At 42.6% G+C, this 21,765-nt stretch overlaps 1 protein-coding gene across 8 annotated transcripts in view; it reads right to left on the bottom strand.

Moving 5' to 3' along the window:
• The window catches only part of Snx31 (sorting nexin 31), a 78,600-nt gene extending 59,909 nt beyond the window's left edge, over nt 1-18,691 (bottom strand). For 6 of the 8 annotated variants that reach the window (XM_045144244.1, XM_045144241.1, XM_045144246.1 and 3 more), the window contains exons 1-2: nt 18,585-18,691; nt 18,391-18,465 (exon numbers count right to left, since the gene is read on the bottom strand). In XM_045144244.1, the coding sequence (XP_045000179.1) occupies nt 18,391-18,465; nt 18,585-18,650 (141 nt within the window). In that variant the 5' untranslated portion in view covers nt 18,651-18,691. Of the gene's footprint in view, nt 1-6,448; nt 6,477-18,390; nt 18,466-18,584 lie in introns of those variants that run through there. The other 2 variants (XM_045144245.1, XM_045144247.1) reach the window with 2 other exon arrangements.
• Between the last annotated feature and the right edge of the window lie 3,074 nt (nt 18,692-21,765).

Here is a 21,765-nt window from a genome sequence, read left to right on the forward strand (position 1 = left end):
ATGAACAACAACAAAAAAAAAAGAATATATCAAAAGGATCATTCACACTGACCAAGTAGGCTTTATCCCAGGGATGCAGGGATGGTTCAACATATGCAAATCGATAAATGTAATACACTATGTAAATGGACTGAAGGGCCAAAATCACATGATCAAGTCAATAGATGCAGAAAAGACATTTGACAAAATCTAACATCCCCTCATGATAAAAGCCCTATAGAAACTGAGAATAGAACGAACATATCTCAACATAATAAAGACAAACCTACAGCCAACATAATACTAAACAGGAAAAAATGTGAAGCTTTTCCATGAAAATCAGGAAGACAAGGGTGTCCACAGTCCCCACTTTTAATTAATATAGTACTGGAAATCTTAGTTGTAGCAATAAACAAGGGACACACATAAAAGGGATACATATTGGAAAGGAAGAGATCAAGCTATCATTATTTGCAGATCACATAATTCTATACATAAAGGATCCTAAAGACTCTACCAGCAAACTGTTAGAGCTGATAAACACTTTTAGCAATGTAGCAGGATACAAAATAAACACACTGAAATTAGTAGCTTTGCTATTTACTAACAATGGACACACAGAGGATGAAGTCACTCCCATTCACAATTGCATCAAAAAAATAATAAAGGGCTGGAGAGATGGCTTAGTGGTTAAGCATTTGCCTGTGAAGCCTAAGGACCCCGATTCAAGGCTCAGTTCCCCAGGACCCATGTTAGTCAGATGCACAAGAGGGCGCACACATCTGGAGTTCATTTGCAATGGCTGGAGGCCTTGGCACGCCCATTCTCAATCTCTCTCTCTCTGTCTGTCTCTTTCTCTCTCTCTCTGTCACTCTCAAATAAATAAATAAATAATGAACAAAAAAAAATTTAAAAAAAATAATAAAGTACCTTGGAATAAACCTAACCAAGAAAGTGAAGGATCTCTACAGTGAAAACTTTAAAACACTCAAGAAAGAAATTTCATCACTGAAATGAAAACTAATAAATTAAATTAAAAAAAAAAAAGAAAGAAATTTCAGAAGACACAAGGAAATGGAAAGATATCCCATGTTCTTGGATTGGAAGAATCAATATTGTGAAAATGTCAATCTTACCAAAAACAATCTATACATTTAATGCAATCCCCATCAAAATTCCAACGGCATTCTTCACAGAAATAAAAAAAAAATCCTAAATTCATTTGGAAATTACAAAAAGAAAAAACCTCAAATAGCCAAAATAATTTTGAGCAACAAAAATAAGGCTGGTTGTAGCAACATACCTGATTTTAAGCTATACTACAGAGCCATAGTAACAAAAACAGCTTGGTGCTGGCACTAACAAAAAAGAAAATGTAGATCAATACAACAGAAAAGAAGACCCAGATATAAGTTCAGGCAGGTACAGCCACCTGATTTTTGACAAAAATGCCAAAAATACTCATCAGAGAAAAGACAGCCTCTTCAACAAATGGTGCTAGGAAAACTGGATATCAATAAGTAGAAGGATAAAAATAGATCCTTATCTCTTTCCATGTACAAGAATCAAATCCAAATGGATCAAAGACCTTAATATTAGAAACTCTAAAAATGTTACAGAAAAAAAGTAGGAGAAACCCTTCAACATATTGGCATAGGCAATGGCTTCCTAAATATAACCCCAGTTGCTCAGGAAATAAAACCACTAATCAACCACTGGGATCTCAAGAAATTGCAAACCTTTTGTACAGCAAAGGACTCTGTGAATAGAACAAAGAGATAACCTACAGAATGGGAGGAAATCTGGGTCAGATATACATCTCACAGAAGATTACTATCCAGGATATACAAAGAACTCAAAAAACCAAATAATGAGAAATCAAACAACCCAATTTAAAAATGGGCTATGAGGTCTGGGCATGGTGGCACACACCTTTAATCCCAGCACTTGGGAGGCAGAGGTAGGAGGATTGCCCTGAGTTTGAGGCCACCCTGAGAATACAGAGTGAATTCCAGGTCAGCCTGGGCTACAGTGAGACCATACCTCAAAAAAAAAGGTGGGGGGAGGGGAGACAATGGAACTAAATAGAGAATTTTCAAAAGAAGAAATACACATGGCCTATAAACATCTAGAAAAATGTTCTACATCTTTAGCTATCATGGAAATGCAAATTAAAACTACTTTGAAATTCCATCTCATTCCTGTCAGAATGGCTATCATCAAGAAAACAAATGACAATAAATTCTGGCAAGGAGTCGGAATGCGGAAAAAGATGGACCCTTCTATACTGTTGGTGGGAATAAAAACTGGTATAGCCATTATAGAAATCAGTGTGGAAGGTCTTGAGACAGCTAAAAATAGATTTGCCATATTACCCAGCTATAGCACTCCTAGGCATATATGGTAAGGACTCCTTGCACTACCTTAGAGATACTTGCACGTCCATGTTTATTACCACTCTATTTATAATAGGTAGGAAATGGAACCAGCCTAGATGTCCCTCAACTGATGGGTGGATAATGAAGATGTGGTACATTTATACAATGGAGTTCTATTCAGCAGTAAAGAAAAATGTAATTTGCTGGGAAATGGATGGATCTGGAAAGGATTGTACTTAGTGAAGTAACCCAGGCCTAGAAAGCCAAGCACCACATGTTCTCTCTCATAAGTAGATCCTAGTTACAAATATTTAGATTTATATGTGAGTTGGAATAAAACTCAGTAGCAGAATCCAGTAAGCTAGAAAGGGGATATATGGAAGGGAGGAGAGGGAAGGACTTAAAAGAATGGTATTATATACATGTAAGTAGATGAACAGATTACTGGAGGTGGAAAGGCCTAAGTGAGGTTAGGGGAAGAGATTGAGTAAAGGAAGGGCTGGGGAAGGGTTAATTAAAATCTAAGAGGGTATGAATAAGCCATATGGAAACCTACAGTTTTGAACAATGGTTCATCTAGAAGCCATAGATAGTTACTAGAAAAATTTCAGTGCCAGGGATGGTATACCTTCCAATAAGTTGTTGCCAGAGAGGTCCCTGATGCCCCAAAACATTACAGACCATTGCCAAGACTCTTGGTTTCACACCAGGAATAGATGGTAAGATACTATTGCTGCAGATGCCACATGTTTGAGCTGCAAGATCATGGAGAAATCTTGCTAGAGCTGAGCTGAATATCTCCTCTGTGTAGATTAGCTCACAGAAAGCTGGTTCATGCAGCTATATGGGTGAGAGAGAAGTCAGTGAACACTGCCAGCCTTAAGTTTGGTATGCAAGGCCAATTGAGACAATAGGTGCAATAGCGACATGTCTGTTATGGAGGAAACCAACTGCTCTCTAATTGGACTATAAGCCCACTGCATAGGAGGAAATTCATACCTGGTACTTGAAACCTGTGATGGGAGAGGTCATGAGTCCTAGAGGTGTAACACTTGCTGGTGTCTGGCTAAATGTATATATGATTCTCATCAAACTGCCCGGTAAGCACATCTCTTAATGTTCATACCCATATATTAATGCTACTCTCACTTTTTGTAAGAGAAACTTCTCTTTTCAGATGTCAGTGACCTCTGAGATGACTCAGAAGTCACTCTAGTGCTAAGAAGTGACAGAGGAGTGTTAGCACTGAAATATCACTATTATACCTTCCAAGTCTCAGGGTTCATTATGGAAGAGGTGGTGGAAAGAATGTAAGAGCCAAAAGAAGGGTAGGATTTTTTATAACGTGCTCCTCCAGACACAAAATGGTCTGCATATCCATGAGTTTGTCATGCTCTACCACCAGTACCTACATACGATCCTCATAATAGGGGAAAAGATGATGACATCAAAATAAAAGAGATACTAATTGCGAGGGGGAGGGGATGTGATGGAGGGTGGCGTTGCAAAGAGGAAAGTGAGGGGGGAGGGAAGTATCATGGCTTATTTCTATAATTACGGAAATTTTCAATTAAAAAAATTCAATAAAACAAATTGAACATTGGGCAAAAAGTAATCAAATGTGAATAAATTATGAGTGATAGGTAAGAACAATAATAACATACCAGTACCATCAGTTCAATCATAGTAATAATGTACATTAATAACCAGAGGAAACTGGATGGCTGGAATTCAGGAACTCTCTGTACTTATTTATAGACTAAAACTGTCCTCCTCCCCCCAAAATAAAGCTTACTTTAAAGAAAACCAATGTTCTTGCTTTTGTTTTTAAATTCATTTATTTATTTGAGAGAGACAGAGAGAGAAAAAGAAAGAGAAAGAGAGAGAGAGAACAGGCATGCCAAGACCTCCAGCCACTGCAAACGAACTCCAGACGCATGTACCACCTTGTGCATCTGGCTTACGTGGGTCCTGGGGAATTGAACCTGGGTCCCTAGGCTTTACAGGCAAGGACCCTAACCACTTAGCCATCTTTCCAGCCCTGTTCTGGCTTCTCTTGAACAAATCATAAGATCTTGAAGCAAAGGGTACATATTCTCAGGCAATTATCTGCTAAGAGGAAGCATAGGACTTCCAGTTAAGATGGCGGCATAGGAACCACAACCAAGGCAGCCTAGGGGAGAAGAAGCCAAAAACACCCCCCCCCCAAAAAAACAGCAAAATACACTCTTCTACTAAAAAGTGAGGTGTATAAGAAATTACCAACGGCAGCAGAGAAGTAGGAGAGATCCAGAGCATCCAGAGCCCACATAGGCAGGGAGAAGCAGCTACAGCGGCGGTGGCAGCAGGTCCCCAGAGCCACAGCTGCCAGGCTTGGCTTGAGCCACAGGAAAAGCCAGGTTAGGGGATTCTTCACTCACACCAGAGCTCTTCCCAAACTCAAGCAATGCAGAGAACCGCAGTGAAACAGCAGAGGAGCAGATCACAAGGTAGAGGATCACGTGGACCAGCGGGAGAACTAGAACCACCATCGACAGCCTCCCCTCCCCCACCACCAGTGCACCAAAGACCAGCAGGAGATCATAGCACCCAGCACCAGCAATCACAGCAGCAATCCAACGACCCAGCCTACCTACTTGAACCCACAGTGCACCAAAGAGGGACACACGCAGGAGCGCAGCTTAACTGAGACCAAAACCATCCCAAAAGGTAACTGGGATTACACCAGGTCAGTACCCAACAAATAAGCCTGGTATATTGGCCTGAACTGTAATTGCTAATGGCACCTTCCATATCAGAATAAATTATAGGTTAACTCTGATAGATGGTTGGATTTGCCATTCTTAAATAAGCTCTATTTTGGGCTTGTTATTTGTTGCTGCTTGATTTATAGTGGCTTTGCTTCCTCTTCTGTTGTACATTAGGGAAGGGTCTCACTTTGTCACAAGCTGACTTGGAACCCTCAACAGACCAGAAATCTTAACCTCCTTGTTGACAGGATTAAGGGTGTGGAGAACCACACATCCTAAGGGACAGTGATATTGTTAGAGGATCTGGTGGTCATAATATCTACTCTTGCTTGCTCTATGCTGTTTTTCATTGAAAGTGGACATTGTTTAGTTAAATTTTAGAATTTGCCTGTATTTTGTTCCACTCAGCCTACTTGAATACTCTCATAGCAGGCACTCAAAACCTAGGGTCACTTCTGTAGATACTCCAAGAGTCTTGAAAGCCACACCTAGCACCTTAAGCTCCTACCCTGAAGATATATAACATCAGATTGATTGATACATCTAATAATACCCAACTAACTAAAATATCCAAGCATTAATTAAATTAAACCACGATGCAAAAATATGTACACTATAACACAAGAAACACCAAAAATCAAGGCAATATAAATCCACCAAAAAGCATTAATGCATCAGAAATGACCTCCAGTGAGAATGAGTTAGAGGAAATGCCTGAGAAAGATTTCAAAAGAATGATTATAAATATACTCAAAGAAGTCAAAGAAGAAATCAAAGGAATGAAAGAGGGAATTAAAGGAATCAAAGAAGACACAGGACACCAATTTGATGAAATAAAGAGGTCAATACTAGACATAAATAGGAAATAGAAATAATAAAGAACAACCAGTCAGAATTGAAGAACACAGTCAACAAAATAAAAAACTCTGTAGAAAATATCACCAGTAGAATGGATGAAGGAGAGGACAGAATATCTAAACTAGAAGACCAGGTGGCAGATCAAATACAGTCCAACAAAGAGAAAGACAAACTAATAGCAAAGTATGAATGAGAATTTCAAGATACTTGGGACACTATGAAAAGATCAAACATAAGAATTTAGGGTATGGTATAAGGAGAAGAACTTCACTCCAAAGGTATAGTATGTGTTTTCAACAAAATCATAGAAGAAAACTTCCCCCAAATTGGGAAAGAGGTGCCAATGCAGATATAGGAATCCTTTAGAACACCAACCAGACAAAACCTGGAAAGAACCTCTCCTTGCCATATTATAATTAGACTAGCAAACATACAAACCAAAAAAAAAATATTGAAAACAATGAGAGAGAAAAATCAAGTTACCTACAAAGGCAAGCTCATCAGGATCACAGCAGATTACTCAACACAAACTTTAAAAGCCAGAAAGGCTTGGAGTGATGTATTCCAAGTTCTGAAAGATAACAACTGTCAACCAAGATTACTTTATCCTGAAAAGCTATCCATTCAAATAGACAGATAAATAAGGACATTCTACAAATAAGAAATATTTGAAGACAAAACCAGCTCTACAGGAAATACTTGAAAGAATCCTCCATGCTGAAGAAAAAGAAAAGCACACATATGAGGAACCTGGGAAAAGCAAGACATACTCAAATACTAGCTAATACAAGAGAGCAAAGGTAAAACCAGAAGAACTACCAAAAAAAAAAAAATGGCAAAAACGAATACACACCTTTTAATAATATCTCTTAATATCAATGGCCTCAATGCCCCAACCAAAAGGCATAGGTTTGCAGACTGGGTTAAACAGCAGGATCCTTCAATTTGTTGCCTTCAAGAAACTCACCTTCCTACAAAGGATGGACACTATCTTAAGGTGAAAGATTAGAAAATGGTGTTTCAGGCAAATGGGCCTAGAAAACAAGTAGGGGTTGCTATACTAATATCTGACAAGGTAGACTTCAGTCCAACATTTGTTAGGAAAGATAAGGAAGGTCACTTTATATTGATTAAAAGCACACTGCAACAGGAGGACATTATAACCCTAAACATATATGCACCTACCATGGGGACCTCCTAATTCATCAAACAAATGCTATTAGAACTAAGGTCACAGATAACACCAAACACAATGGTAGTGGGGGACTTCAACACCCCACTCTCATCAATTGACAGGTCATCCCAGCAAAAAATAAACAGAGAGGCATCTGGATTAAATGAGGTCATAGAAGAAGTGGGCCTAACAGACATATACAGGACATTTCATCCAATTGATGCAGAATAAACATTCTTTTCAGAAGCACATGGAACATTCTCTAAAATAGACCATATATTAGGACACAAAGCAAATCTTAACAAATACAGGAAAATTGAAATAATTCCTTGCATTCTATCTGACCACAATGGAATCAAACTGCAAATCAATAGCAAGAAAAGCTATAGAGAATACACAAAATCATGGAAATTAAACAACACACTACTAAGTGATGAATGGGACAATGAAGAAATCAAGAAGTAAATCAAAAATTTATAGATTTATAGTCAAGCGATAATGAGAACACAACATGCCAAAATCTCTGGGATAAAATGAAGGCAGTCCTAAGAGGTTTATAGCTTTAAGTGCCTATATTAAGAAATTAGAAAGGTTGCAAGTAAACAACCTAATGCTTCACCTTAAAGCCTTGGAAAAAGAAGAACAAGGCAAACCAAAAATCAGTAGATGGGAAGAAATAATAAAGATTAGGGCAGAAATTAATGAAATAGAAACCAAAAAACCAATCCAAAGAATCAATGAAACAAAGAGTTGGTTCTTTGAAAGGATAAACAAGATTGATAAACCCTTATCAAATCTGACCAAAAGAAAGAGAAGAGATGCTAATTAATAAAATGAGAGATGAACAAGGTAACACCACAACAGATACCATAGAATTTCAAAAAATCATAGGGACATACTATAAAAGCATATACTCTACCAAGTATGAAAATCTGAAGGAAATGGATGATTTCCTTGATTTATATGACCTACCTAAACTAAAACAAGATGAGATTAATCACTTAAATAGGCCTATAACAAGCATGGAGATCCAAGGAGTTATCAAAAATCTCCCAACTAAAAAAAGCCCAGACCCAGATGGATTCACTGCTGAATTTTACCAGACCTTCAGGGAAGAACTAACACCACCATTGCTTCTTAAACTTTTCCATAAAATAGAAAAAGAAGGAATCCTACCAAACTCCTTCTATGAAGCCAGCATCACCCTGATACCAGGCAAAGATAGAACAAAAAAAGAAAATTACAGACCAATCTCCCTCATGAACATAGATGCAAAAATTCTCAACAAAATATTGGCAAACAGAATACAAGAATATATCAGAAAGATCATTCACCCTGACCAAGTAGGCTTTATCATAGAGATGCAGGGATGGTTCAACATATACAAATCGATAAATGTAATATATTATATAAATGGACTGAAGGACAAAAATCACATGATCATCTCATTAGACGCAGAGAAAGCGTTTGACAAAATCCAACATCCCTTCATGATAAAAGTATTAAAGAGACTGGGAATACAAGGGACATATCTCAATATAATAAAAGCTATTTATGACAAGCCTACAGCCAACATATTACTAAATGGGGAAAAACTAGAAGCTTTTCCACTAAAATCAGGAACAAGACAAGGGTGTCCACTGTCCCCACTTTTATTTAATATAGTTTTGGAAGTCTTAGCCATAGCAATAAGGCAAGAGACACACATAAAAGGGATACAAATTGGAAAGGAAGAGATCAAGTTATCATTATTTGCAGATGACATGATTCTATACATAAAGGACCCTAAAGACTCTACTAGCAAACTGTTAGAGCTGATCAAAACCTACAGCCATGTAGCAGGATACAAAATAAATACACAGAAATCAGTAGCCTTCATATATGCTAACAACAAACACACAGAGGATGAAATCAGAGAATCACTCCCATTCACAATTGCATCAAAAAATAAATAAATAAATAAAGTGCCTTGGAATAAACCTAACTAAGGAAGTAAAGGATCTCTACAATGAGAACTTTAAAACACTCAAGTGAGAAATTGCAGAAGACACTAGACAGTGGAGAAACATCCCTTGTTCCTGGATGGGAAGAATCAATATTGTGAAAATGGCAAACTTACCTAAAGCAATCTACACATTTAATGCAATCCCTATCTGTTGGTGGGAATGCAATCTGGTCCAGCCATGGTGGAAATCAGTGTGGAGGTTCCTAAGACAGCTAAAAATAGATCTACCATATGACCCAGCTATAGCACTCCTAGGCATATATCCTAAGGACTCATCTCATTTCCTTAGAACTACGTGCATGTTTATTGCTGCTCAATTTATAATAGCTGGGAAATGGAACCAGCCTAGATGTCCCTCAACTGATGAGTGGATAATGAAGATGTGGCACATTTATACAATGGAGTTCTACTCAGCATTAAAGAAAAATGAAGCTATGAAATTTGCAGGAAAATGTATGGATCTGGAAAGGATTATACTAAGTGAGGTAACCCAGGCCCAGAAAGCCAAGTGTCGCATGTTCTGTCATATGTGGATCCTGATTGGACTTCTGTGTGAGTAGGAAGAAAACTCGGTAGCAGAGGCCAGTAAGCTAGAAAAGAGATATAAAGGGAAAAGAAAGGAAGGGGGGGTACTTTGTTGGATGGTATTGTATATACGTAAGTAGAAGAATAGACTAATGGGGATGAAAAGGCCCAAAGTGAGGTCAGGGGAAGAGATTAAGTAAAGGAAAGGTGGAGGGAGGGCTAATGAAAATCTAAGAGGATATAAATATGGAAACCTACTTTTTTGGACAATGGAACACACAGGAGCCATAGATTGTTGCTAGAAAATTTTTAGTGCCAGGGATGGGATACCTTCCAGTGAGTTGTTGGCCAGGGAGACCCCTGATGCCCCCAAAACAGTATAGGCCATTGCTGAGGCCCTTGGTTTCCCACAAGGCATAGATGGTAAGACCCTATTGCTGAAGACTCCACATACTTGGGCTGCAAGGCCACTGAGAAATCCTGCTGGAACTGAGCTGATAACTTCCTCCATGTAGACCAGCTGACAAAAAGCTGGAAGAAGCCATTCTGTGTGCAGTTCAATGGGAGAAAGAGAAATCACCAATGAAGATACTCAACAGTGGACATTGCAAGCCTTATAATTGGCCAGCCAGGCCAAATGAGCCAACAGGTGCAATAGTGGCAGGTCTGTCATGGTGGAAACCAACTATCCTCTAATTGGACTAGAGGCCTGCTCCATGGGAGGAAATACATACCTGATACTGAAAACTTAAAACAGTGGTAGCCATGAGCCCTTAGGGGTATAACATCTGCTGCTGTCTGGCTAAATGTATATACTATGCTCATCAAACTGCCCAGTAAGCACTTCTCTTAATGTTCATACCCATATATTAATGCTATTCTCAATTTTGGTTAGAGAACCTTCTCTTTTCAGATGGCTGTGACCTTGGGATGATTCAGAAGGCACCATGGTGGTGAGAAGGAGTGACAGCAGAGAGTTCAGCACTGCAATATCTCTACCACACCTTCCAAGGCTCAGGGTCTATTGCGGAAGAGGTGGTGGAGAGACTCTAAAAGCCACAGGAAGGGTAGGACTCCTTCCAACATGCTCCTCCAGACACCAAATGGCCTGGATATCCATGACCTCACAGTGCCTGACACTACCTACACAAGACCATCATAAGAGGAGGAAAAGATCATGACATCAAATTAAAAGAGAGACTGAGATGGGGAGAATGGAGTTTCAAAGGGGAAAGTGGGGGGAGGGAGGGTATTGCCATAGGATATTTTTTTATAATCATGGAAGTTGTTAATAAAAAAAAAATGGGGGGGGGAGCTGGAGAGATGGCTTAGTGGTTAAGCGCTTGCCTATGAAGCCTCAGGACCCTGGTTCGAGGCTCCATTCCTCAGGACCCACGTTAGCCAGATGCACAAGGGGGAGCATGCGTCTGGAGTTCATTTGCAGTGGCTGGAGGCCCTGGCGTGCCCATTCCCCACCCCCCACCCCCGTTGCTGTCAAAGAAATAAATAAAAATAAACAAAAAATTTTTTTGCAAAGAAAAAGAGCAAGCACAGGCAGTTCCTAGCAACATGCCGCTGCCTCTCACCTGCCTGAGCCCTGCAGACACAACCTCTCCTCTCATCTTGCTATCAGAATTCTTCACCACAATCGCACTTCCTCTAAACTTGCAGAAATGCTCTTGCTGCGCCACCCCCGCCCCAGCTGGAGCTCCACACCAGGCAAGGTTGCTCCCCTGGGGATGTATACACCCCCATCTCTAACTAATTTCATTAAACAGAAGTAGACATTTGTCTCCTTTGCATGCAATTGCTTCTTGATTAACTGATTAAGTGATCTTTAAAAGGCAATTGTCTTCCTTGGCATGTGTTCATAAATGTCACAGATGCTCTCAAATTGGTTCTAATCATAACAGTCTCGCGATGGCAGGGCTGCCTGAGTTACCCATCTGCAGAATGGCTTTGAGGGGAGCCCCACCCCTGAGGCTAGGAGCTGGGAAAAGTCAACAGCATGAAGGCTCCAGTGCCCATCATGGAGCAAAACAATATGTCCCAACAGGTTCTACAACCTGAATGAGCTCAAACATGCCTGGCCTTCCTTATCATATGCAGTCTAAGGGGGAGAGAAAGAGAGTAAACACAGCAGTCTGCCAGGAGTCAACCATCACCTTCACAGCTCAGTTCTACATAGACCTTGTCCCTGGGTTTCAGCATGTCATTTCCTTGTGGGATCCATGAACGTATAAAGACTCTTATTCCAGAGTTAAACTCAATCTCTTTGCCAAAACATTATTTAAAGAAATGAAGAAAGGCTGGAGAGATGGCTTAGCAGTTAAGGAGCTTGCCTGCAAAGCCTAAGGACCCAGGTTTGATTCTTCAGGTCCCACGTTAGCCAGATGCACATCATGGCGCATGCATCTGGAGTTCGTTTGCACTGGCTAGAGGCCCTGGTGCACCCATTCTCTCTCTGTCTCTCTCTTCCTCCATCCCTCTGTCTCAAATAAATAAATACAAAAAATAAAGAGGGCTGGAGAGATGGCTTAGAGGTTAAGTGCTTTCCTGGGAAGCCTAAGGACCCTGGTTCAAGGCTCAATTCCCCAGGACTCACAAAAGCCAAATGTAGGGGGAGGGAATTAACATGGGATATTTTTTTATAATCATGGAAAATGCTAGTAAAATTTTATTTAAAAAAAAGAAAAATAATAAGGAAAGTATACAATTTAATCTAATAAGCTGAAGAGTTTGTGGAAGAGAAAATCACATCACAAAAGAATTATAGAGCCAGGCTTGGTGGCACATGCATTTAATCATAGCACTCAGGAGGCAGAGGCAGGAGGATTGCTGTGAGTTCATGGCCAGCCTGAAACGAGAGTGCATTCCAGTTCAGCCTGGGCTGCAATGAAACCCTACTTCAGTAAAACCAATTTACAAACACATGGGAACTAAATGTTCATTAGCAGAATATTTCTTTAAATTACAACACAAAAATGTATTATCATAATGTTAGAAATGGAATGAAGAATAGTAGATTCATACATAAATAGGAAAGTTCTCTGTGTCATATTATTAAATATGACATTGGTAGAAAATCTCCAAATTCTGATTCTACTTGTAAATAAACATCACATTGAACTAAAAACAATAGTTTCTTTATCAGTATTTAGAGCACCATCAAGTATACACCTATATTTATTAAAATTTGTTCAAATTTCAATGCATAAAGAAATATAATTACTCATATTTATGTATATAAATGTATTTATGTTTATATATGCTGATCTTTAATGACGTAACATGGCAGTTTCAGAGGGTAATATTTAATATAAAGCACTATCAACCATAAAAAAAAAAAAGCCAAATGTACAAGGTGGCGGCGTGTGCATTTGGAGTTCGTTTGCAGTGGCTGGAGGCCCTAATGCGCCCACTCTCTCTCTCCCTCTCCCGCCTCTTTCTCCCTCTGTCTGTTGCTCTCAAATAAATAAATAAACAAAAAAAAATTTAAAAAAAAATAAAGAGATGAAGAAGAAAATACAATTCTTTGGCTCTGTTCTTGGGAGATGTTTGTACGAATTTTTTTTTTTTTTTTTTTTTTTTTTGGTTTTTCGAGGTAGGGTCTCACTCTAGCCCAGGCTGACCTGGAATTCACTGTGGAGTCTCAGGGTGGCCTCGAACTCACGGCGATCCTCCTACCTCTGCCTCCCGAGTGCTGGGATTAAAGGCGTGTGCCATCACGCCCGGCCGAATTTTTTTTAATGGAAGATTATGTTCAGATACTTAAAAAAAAATCTCAGAACAATTTCCTATAGCAACCTCCCTGCCTGCGCGTCTGCCTGTATCTGTCTTCCTGCAGGCACAGCCCTCATTGCCTATCTCAGGGTGGTGACAACTGGGAAGAGTGGAATTATATAAATGGTGTCCTTTCTGCAGTCTCTATTTCTAATGCTGACTCATCCATCCCATCGCGTCAAGTCCCCTTATAACCCAAACCCAGCCCATCAGCTAAAGGACTGCATTCAAAGTAGGCTGGGTTGTGGCCCCTAGACATGAAGTGGCACAAGTCACCTCATGCAATCTAGGGGGTTCTTCGTGGGAGAGGCAGAGCTTCAGAAAGGGCTGGTCCCTGACAGGAGTGCCACAAACCAGGTATCTTTCAAGCAGAGGATGCAAGCAAGGCAGAGGCAATGGGAAGACCAGCCTGGATGGGAACTGGAGATGTGAGTGGGGAAACTGGGACAGATAAAAGCCAGGTAGGGTGGCCCATGCCTATAACCCCAGCACCAAGGCTAAGGCAGAAGAATGGAGAGTTCAAGGCCAGGGTGGGCTACATAGTGAGTCCTTGTCTCAAACCACAAAGGAAAAGGCATGAGATAGGATGGAACCCAGGTGAGCTCACAATGGGGAAGGAGCCAGGCAGTGGCATCTGGTCCAGAGGAGCATAGAAGAGCGGTGGGAAGGACTTGCAGAATCCTCCCACCCTCCTGAAGTGTCTGCTGCAAGCTTCCCTAACCTGTCCCCACTGGCAGAGGGCAAGAAACAAGCACCGGGCTCACCACGCCCAGTGCCACTTAGCCAGGACGCCACCCCTCTGACTCTGGCCCTCGGGAGCTGACCGAATATCGCCTTTGCAGATGTCTTTATATCTATCTAAGGAAGGTGGTACAAGCAAGATTTCCATCTGTCTGCCTCTGCAGACTTTCCAACCCCCCCAAACATGTTATGGTCAAATCACTTTGTCCATTTTTTTTTTATTGTTTTGTTTTTTTTCAAGGTAGGGTTTCACTGTACCTCAGGTTGACCTGTAATTTACTACATAATCTCAGGGTGGTCTCAAACTCACAGTGATCCTCCTACCTCTGCCTCTCAAGTGCTGGGATTAAAGGCATGTGGGCATGGTGGTGTATGCCTTTAATCCCAGCACTCGGGAGGCAGAGGTAGGAGGATTGCCATGAGTTCAAGGCCATCCTGAGACTACATAGTGAATTCCAGGTCACCCTGGACCAGAGTGAGATCCTACCTCAAGAAACCAAAAAAAATAAAAATAAAAAAATCCTAAAATCAGTTTGAAGCACCAGGCATGGTGGTGCACAACTTTAATCCCAGCACTCAGAAGGCAGAGGTAGGAGGATCTCTGTGAGTTCAAAGCCACCCTGGAACTACATAGTGAATTCCAGGTCAGCATGGGCTAGAGTAAGACCCTACCTTGAAAAACCAGAAGTACTGTGTACATTGTATATATATATAAGTAGAAGAACAGATTAATGGGGGTGAAAAGGCCCAAGTGAGGTCAGGGGAAGAGACTGAGTGAAAGAAAGATGGAGGGAGAGCTAATCAAAATCTAAGAGGATATAAATAAATCATATGGAAACCTACTTTTTTGGACAATGGAACACTCAGGAGCCATAGATTGTTACTAGAAAATTTTCAGTGCCAGGGATGGGACACCTTCCAGTGAGTCATTGTCCCTGATGTCCCCAAAACATTACAGGCTATTGCCGAGGCCCTTGGTTTCCCACCAGGAGTAGATGGTAAGACCCTATTGCTGAAGACTCCACACAATTGGGCTGTAAGTCACTGAAAAATCCTGCTGGAGCTGAGCTGAAAACTTCTTCCATGTAGACCAGCTGACAGAAAGCTAGAAAAAGCCATGCTGCATGAAGCTTAATGGGGGATAGAGAAATCACCAGTGAAGATACTCAACAGTGGATACTGCAAACCTTATATTTGGCCAGCCAGGTCAAAGGAACCAATGGGTGCAAGAGTGGCACGTCTGTTATGGGGAAGCCAACTGTCCTCTAATTTGACTGGAGGCCCACTCCATGGGAGGGAATACATTCCTGATACTGAAAACCTACAACAGGGGTAGTCATTAACCCCAGGGGTAGAACATCTGCTGCTGTCTGGCTAAATGTATATACTATGCTCATCAAACTGCCCAGTAAGCACTTCTCTTAATGTTCATAACTATATATTAATGCTACTCTCACTTTTTTGTTAGAGAACTTTCTCTTTTCAGATGGCAGTGACCTTGGGATGACTCAGAAGGCATCACGGTGCTGAGAAGAAGTGACAGAGGAGTGCTCAGCAATGCAATATCTCTATCACACCTTCCAAGGCTCAGGGTCCATGCAGAAGAGGTGGCAGAAAGAATGTAAGAGCCAAAGGAAGGGTAGGACGCCTTACAATGTGCTCCCCCCAGACACAAAATGGCCTGGATATCCATGACCTCACAGTACCTGACACTACCTACACAAGCCCATCATAATAGGAGGAAAAGATGATGACATCAAAATAAAAAAGAGACTGATTGAGATGGGAAGGGATATGATGGAGAATGGAGTTTCAAAGGGGAAAGTGAGGGAAGGGAATTACCATGGGATATTGTTTACAATCATGGAAGTTATTAATTATAAAAATAGCATAGATAGATAGATAGATAGATAGATAGATAGATAGATAGATAGATGTAGATGTAGATGTAGATATAGATATAGATATAGATATAGATATAGATATAGATATAGATATAGATATAGATATAGATATAGATATAGATATAGATATAGATATGAAAGAAATCGGAACCCAGGCCCCTCTTCATTCTGAAGGACCTACTGGGTTACAGGCACTAATAATACAGAGAAGAGATCCCTCCATCAAGGAGTCACATTACAACTGTTTTCATAGTTCCAAAGACCTTAGTCATGCCTGGAAATGGTCTTTGTCATGTATTAGCTGCAGTCTGCCATGATATTTTTCACAGTTGAAAAATCAAATTAAGCTATGTATCAACAGAAGATGGTTAAGTGAAACGTGACATACCTACTCATACAACCAAGAAAGTGTGTGAAAGTACCCCCTCCTCCTCCTCCATACTCCCAAAATGCTGGTAGCTATTGCCTCTGGGCAAATTTCCCTAGTCTTTCCTGTTTTGTTTTGTTTTTTTTAATTTTTTCTTTCTTTCCATTTTTTGGAGTAGGGCCTCACTTATTCCCCCCCCCACACACACACACACTTTTCCTTCTTTCTTTTTTTTTTTTGGTTTTTCGAAGTAAGGTCTCGCTCTAGCCCACGCTTACCTGGAATTCACTATGTAGTCCCAGGGTGGCCTCGAATTCTTGGCAATTCTCCCACCTTTCCCTCCTGAGTGCTGGGATTAAAGGCATACGACACCACTCCTGGCCTATTCTTTCCTTTTTAACTTTAGGTATATGCTCTTTTAAAAATCTAAAAATTAGGGCTAGAGAGATTGCTCAGTCGTTAAGGTGCTTGACTACAAAGCCAAACAACCTGGGGTTCAAATCCCCAGTACCCACATAAAGCCACATGCACAGTGGTACATACATCTGGAGTTCATTTGCAGCGGCGGGAGGCCCTGATGTGCCCATTCTGCCTCTCTCTCTCTCTCTCTCTTCTCTTTATCTCTCTCTGCTTGCAAATAAACACAAAGTGTTTTTTTGTATTTTTTTTTTAATCTAAAATTGGCTGGGGAAATGGCTCAATGCAAGTTAAAGGTGCTTGCTTGTTGCAAAGTCTATCAACCCAGGTTCCATTCCCCAGTACTCACATAAAGCCGGACCCAAAAAGTGGAGCAAGTGTCTGGAGTTGATTTACAGTGGCAAGACACCCTGGTGCACCCATGCACCCACATGTGCAAACAAATAATATTTAAAAGTAGGGCTGAAGCCGGATGTGGTGGTGCAAGCCTTTAATCCCAGCACCCGGGAGGTAGGAGGATCACTGTGAGTTTGAAACCACCCTGACACTCCATAGTGAATTCCAGGTCAGCCTGGGCTAGAGTGAGACCCTACCTCAAGATGAAAGAAGGAAGGGGAAGGGAAACAGGGAAGGGAAACGGGGAAGGGAAACGGGGAAGGGAAACGGGGAAGGGAAGGGAAGGGAAGGGAAGGGAAGGGAAGGGAAGGGAAGGGAAGGGAAGGGAAGGGAAGGGAAGGGAAGGGAAGGGAAGGGAAGGGAAGGGAAGGGAAGGGAAGGGAAGGGAAGGGAAGGGAAGGGAAGGGAAGGGAAGGGAAACGGGGAAGGGAAGGGAAACGGGGAAGGGAAGGGAAGGGAAACGGGGAAGGGAAGGGAAGGGAAACGGGGAAGGGAAGGGAAGGGAAGGGAAGGGAAGGGAAGGGAAGGGAAGGGAAGGGAAGGGAAGGGAAGGGAAGGGAAGGGAAGGGAAGGGAAGGGAAGGGAAGGGAAGGGAAGGGAAGGGAAGGGAAGGGAAGGGAAGGGAAGGGAAGGGAGAGGGAGAAACTACAGTGGGAAATGGCCTCTGAACTTAATAAGGCATCTATTTCCCGGGTTCCCAACTTATCTGGTCTTGAAGCCTATAAATGTGGCCATCTGAAAACAAAGCTAGAAACACTTTTAAAGGGGAAGAGAGTACACTATGGTCTGGACTTGATTTGCCCGTTTTGAGGGGGAACATTGCCCTTGGAGGGCCCCTGGCACTGAAAGAAAGATGCTACCAGCAAGCATCGTTCCAGGGTGGGCTCAGGCCAAGAGGAGTTGGAAGAATCACCACCAGTGCTCAGTCCCTCACGTCACACCTGTCGATGGGCGGGGAGCCGTCCCATGTATCCATCTACCAGTACGCCAAAGAGCCTGTAGTTAATACTCTACCACGACCCGGTTTCACAGATTGGCAGAGACTGGTGCTCCCCTAAAGTCGGTGCCACACAACTCGAGCCCGTTGCATCCGTTTTCCCCCATCGGGCTCACCTGTTCGTTCCAACGATGCAGCTGGCTATAGCGTACCTTGCAGAAGAAGAAGCCGTCTAGGTACACGGAATACAGCTGCAAGCACACAGACACCCCGTCTCAGGTTAGCGGGGTCCCTTCTGGGGGTTTGGCGGGGGGAGGGGGGAGAGGTGGCGGGAGGATAGGCAGGGTCACCCAGCCCCACCCAGGCGCACCACGTAGCGGCTCCCCAGGGCGTCGGGCCTGTGCTGGGACACCGGGATACAGAAGTGCATCTTCATGGCTGGAGCGATGGCTTCGGAGCTGCACGGCCAGCCGGACCTGCAGCGCCAGCGCGCGCGCGATCAGCTCTGAGCCGGACCGCGGTGACTCCGGCCGCGGCCCCAGCCGCGAGTCTGGGGCGGGGCCCTGAGCGCGGTTCTCCCGCGGGTCCGCAGGTGGGCGGGGCCTGGCCACCTCCACTCTGAACGCCCCCCACACACACCCCCAACGCACACCCCGCCCCAGAGCTGCGCTCCCTCCAGCTCCCGCTCAGTCCGGTCGGGGGCCCGCAGCTCCCATCGTGGTCCCAAAGACCAGGAGGGACCAGGGGTGCTGGTCCTGGTTAGAAAGAGAGGCCCGAGCCTTCCTGAGGCTAGTGCGGGAGGCCTGGCTTCTGGAGACCTTTGAAGTGGAAAGAGAGAATAAGGGGGGAAGGGGGAGTTCTGGGGAGAAGGCTAAGCGTTCTCATCAGATTTTCAAAGGACTCCTTGAACGCACAAAACCTAAGAATCTAAACAGGTTCCAGGATGCCATGCACCTGCACCCCACCCCAACCCAGCCTCACTGTCTGCAGGTGGGGGTGGCAGCTAAGAGCGCCAGGAAGCCAACGTTCTCCCAAGGGTCACCGCCCCGTCCAGGTCTCAAGTCTCTCTAGCAGAAGACCCACTTCCTGTCCCAGGGGCTAGATCGGGAGGGCGCGGGTGATGGCATTCGGATCTCTCACCTGAGACTCCACTACCGGCATCTTCTTGGGTTCTCAGATGGACTTGAAGAAGTTTCTATCCCATCACCCATCAACACCTGCTGCAGATTTTTCAAAGGGAAAAAATCGGAAGTAAGCTATTACTGGCAAAATTATACTAGGCTCAGTCCTCCCCACCCCCCTCCCCCGCTTAACCTAGATCAAATGTAACACGATACATATATAACTCTGTTTCAGCATTTTTTAACCTTTTCCTACTTCATATATTAAAAACTTCAAAAACCTAGAAGTGCTTTGGGTGTTTATTTCTTTATGTTATTTCTTCATTGTTATTTTTATTTTTATTTTTGTTTTGTTTTGTTTTGTTTTGTTTTCCAGGTAGGGTTTCGCTCTAGCCCAGGTTGACCTGGAATTCGCTATGTAGTCTCAGGGTGGCCTTGAACTCAGGGCGATCCTCCTACCTCTGCCTCCCAAGTATTGGGATTAAAGGCTTGGGCGCCATCACGCCCATGTTGGGCCTTTCTTACCTGGAGAGGACCTAGGGTTAAATAGGTACCTGCCCCAGCTGGCTGGCACATGCTAATACGTTGTTCCCAGGCCCTTTCAACACTCTCTGAAAAGGAATCCACCTAACTCCCTTATTCAAAAAAATTTTTTTGAGAATTTCAAGCGCAAATTTTCTTTATTAAATATATTTCTTAAATTTCTATTAAAGTAACATTTTATTAGCTTTATGAATAAAAATAATTACTCATTTCTTTTTTGAATTTGTTATTTTATTATCATTAACAGCATATTTCATATGTGTTGGTGGTACCGTCTCCCTCATCCCTGCCCCTCCCCCCTCCCATTGGGGACCCTCCTCACTGGGGTTGTAGGTATTTCTTTTGGGGACAATTTTTTTTTTAAGAGATGGTGAGCACTGGAGAGAGGGCTTAGCAGTTAAGGCACTTGCCTGCAAAGCCTAATGATCTAGGTTCACTTCCCAGTACCTATGTAAAGCCAGTTGCACAAAGTGGTGCATCATCTGGAGTCTGTTTGCAATGGCCAGAGACCCTAATGTGCCCATTCTCATTTTCTCTGCTTGTAAATATTTTAAAAGTTTGTAATTTTAAAAATTATTTTAAAAATTAAATAATAGGGCTGGAAAGATGGCTTAGTGGTTAAGTGCTTGCCTGTGAAGCCTAAGGATTCCAGTTCGAGGCTCAATTCCCTACTACCCATGTAAGCCAGATGCACAGGGTGGCACATGCATCTGGAAGTCGTTTGCAGTGGCTGGAGACCGTGATGTGCGCTCGCTCTCTCTCTCAATCTCTCTCTCTCTCTCTCTCTGCCTTGTCTACCTCTTTCTCTCTCTGTCTGTTGCTCTCAAATAAATAAAAAATTAAAATAGATATATATTTTAAAAATAAAATTATAATTACAAAAATATTAAATAAAAAAAGAAAGACAGAGTGAGAGAGGCAGAGGATAGGCATTTCAAGGCTTCTGGCTGCCGCAGACAAACTCCAGTCACCTGTGCCACATCGTGTCTGGCTTTACATGGGAACAGGGGAAGTAAACCGGGGCCAGCAGGCTTTGCAAGCAAGCACTTTTAACTTGCTGTCACACCAGCCCAAACTCAGTCCCATATGAGTGTGTGTGTGTGTCTGTGTGTGTGTGTCCATGTGTGTGTGTGTACACAGTTTTTCGTCAGAATGGATTTCCTCCCAGCTTGCTATGATTACCATGGTAGAGGGAAACAGCTGCCATATGAGCCTCTTCCTCCTCTCCTTCACACACCTGTGACCCTTCCACATAAGCCCGACAGCCACATCCTACCAGTGACACAATAGAACCAGTCATCATGGGGTGCTTTCATTTTGCCACAAGCATGAGCAGTTTGCTGTAAGATCTAGTCTTGAAGATGCCCATCACCCCTGGGATAAGGGCCAGTCTCTACAATCAGACTCTAAGACATACTGACAGCATGCCAGGCCCTGACCATATTGTGCCATTTCATTTTTGCAGGAACCCAAGAGCTAGGAACCGCTCGCTGCCAGCCCTGGCTTGTTACAAAGGAGAATTGAGATTTTTGTTAGAAATGGCTCCTGACATCAAGCCACTTAAGGTCCTGGTGACTTGGATGTGACCTAACTCTCTTGGCAGTCCTTTACCAACCTCTTGCAAAGTCTGGCTAGCTATGCTTGATCTACAGCCTATAGCTTTTCCCATCCTTCCTCCCGGATCCTCTCCTCATGGGCGACAGGTTACTTTTGGCAACTCTTCATGGAAAGGGATCTGTTGTGTCCCACTGTGGCAGGTAGAAGCTTGGAGAATTAGGGACTGAATTCTGAAGGAATACTGACGGAAGAGTGTACTCAGATACTTTCCACGTTACTGAGGCACTCACACAGATAAGATGGAACATTCATCACACCTTTCCATAAACT

Source organism: Jaculus jaculus, chromosome 2 (genome assembly GCF_020740685.1).
Source record: "Jaculus jaculus isolate mJacJac1 chromosome 2, mJacJac1.mat.Y.cur, whole genome shotgun sequence".
Taxonomy (NCBI): Eukaryota; Metazoa; Chordata; class Mammalia; order Rodentia; family Dipodidae; genus Jaculus; species Jaculus jaculus.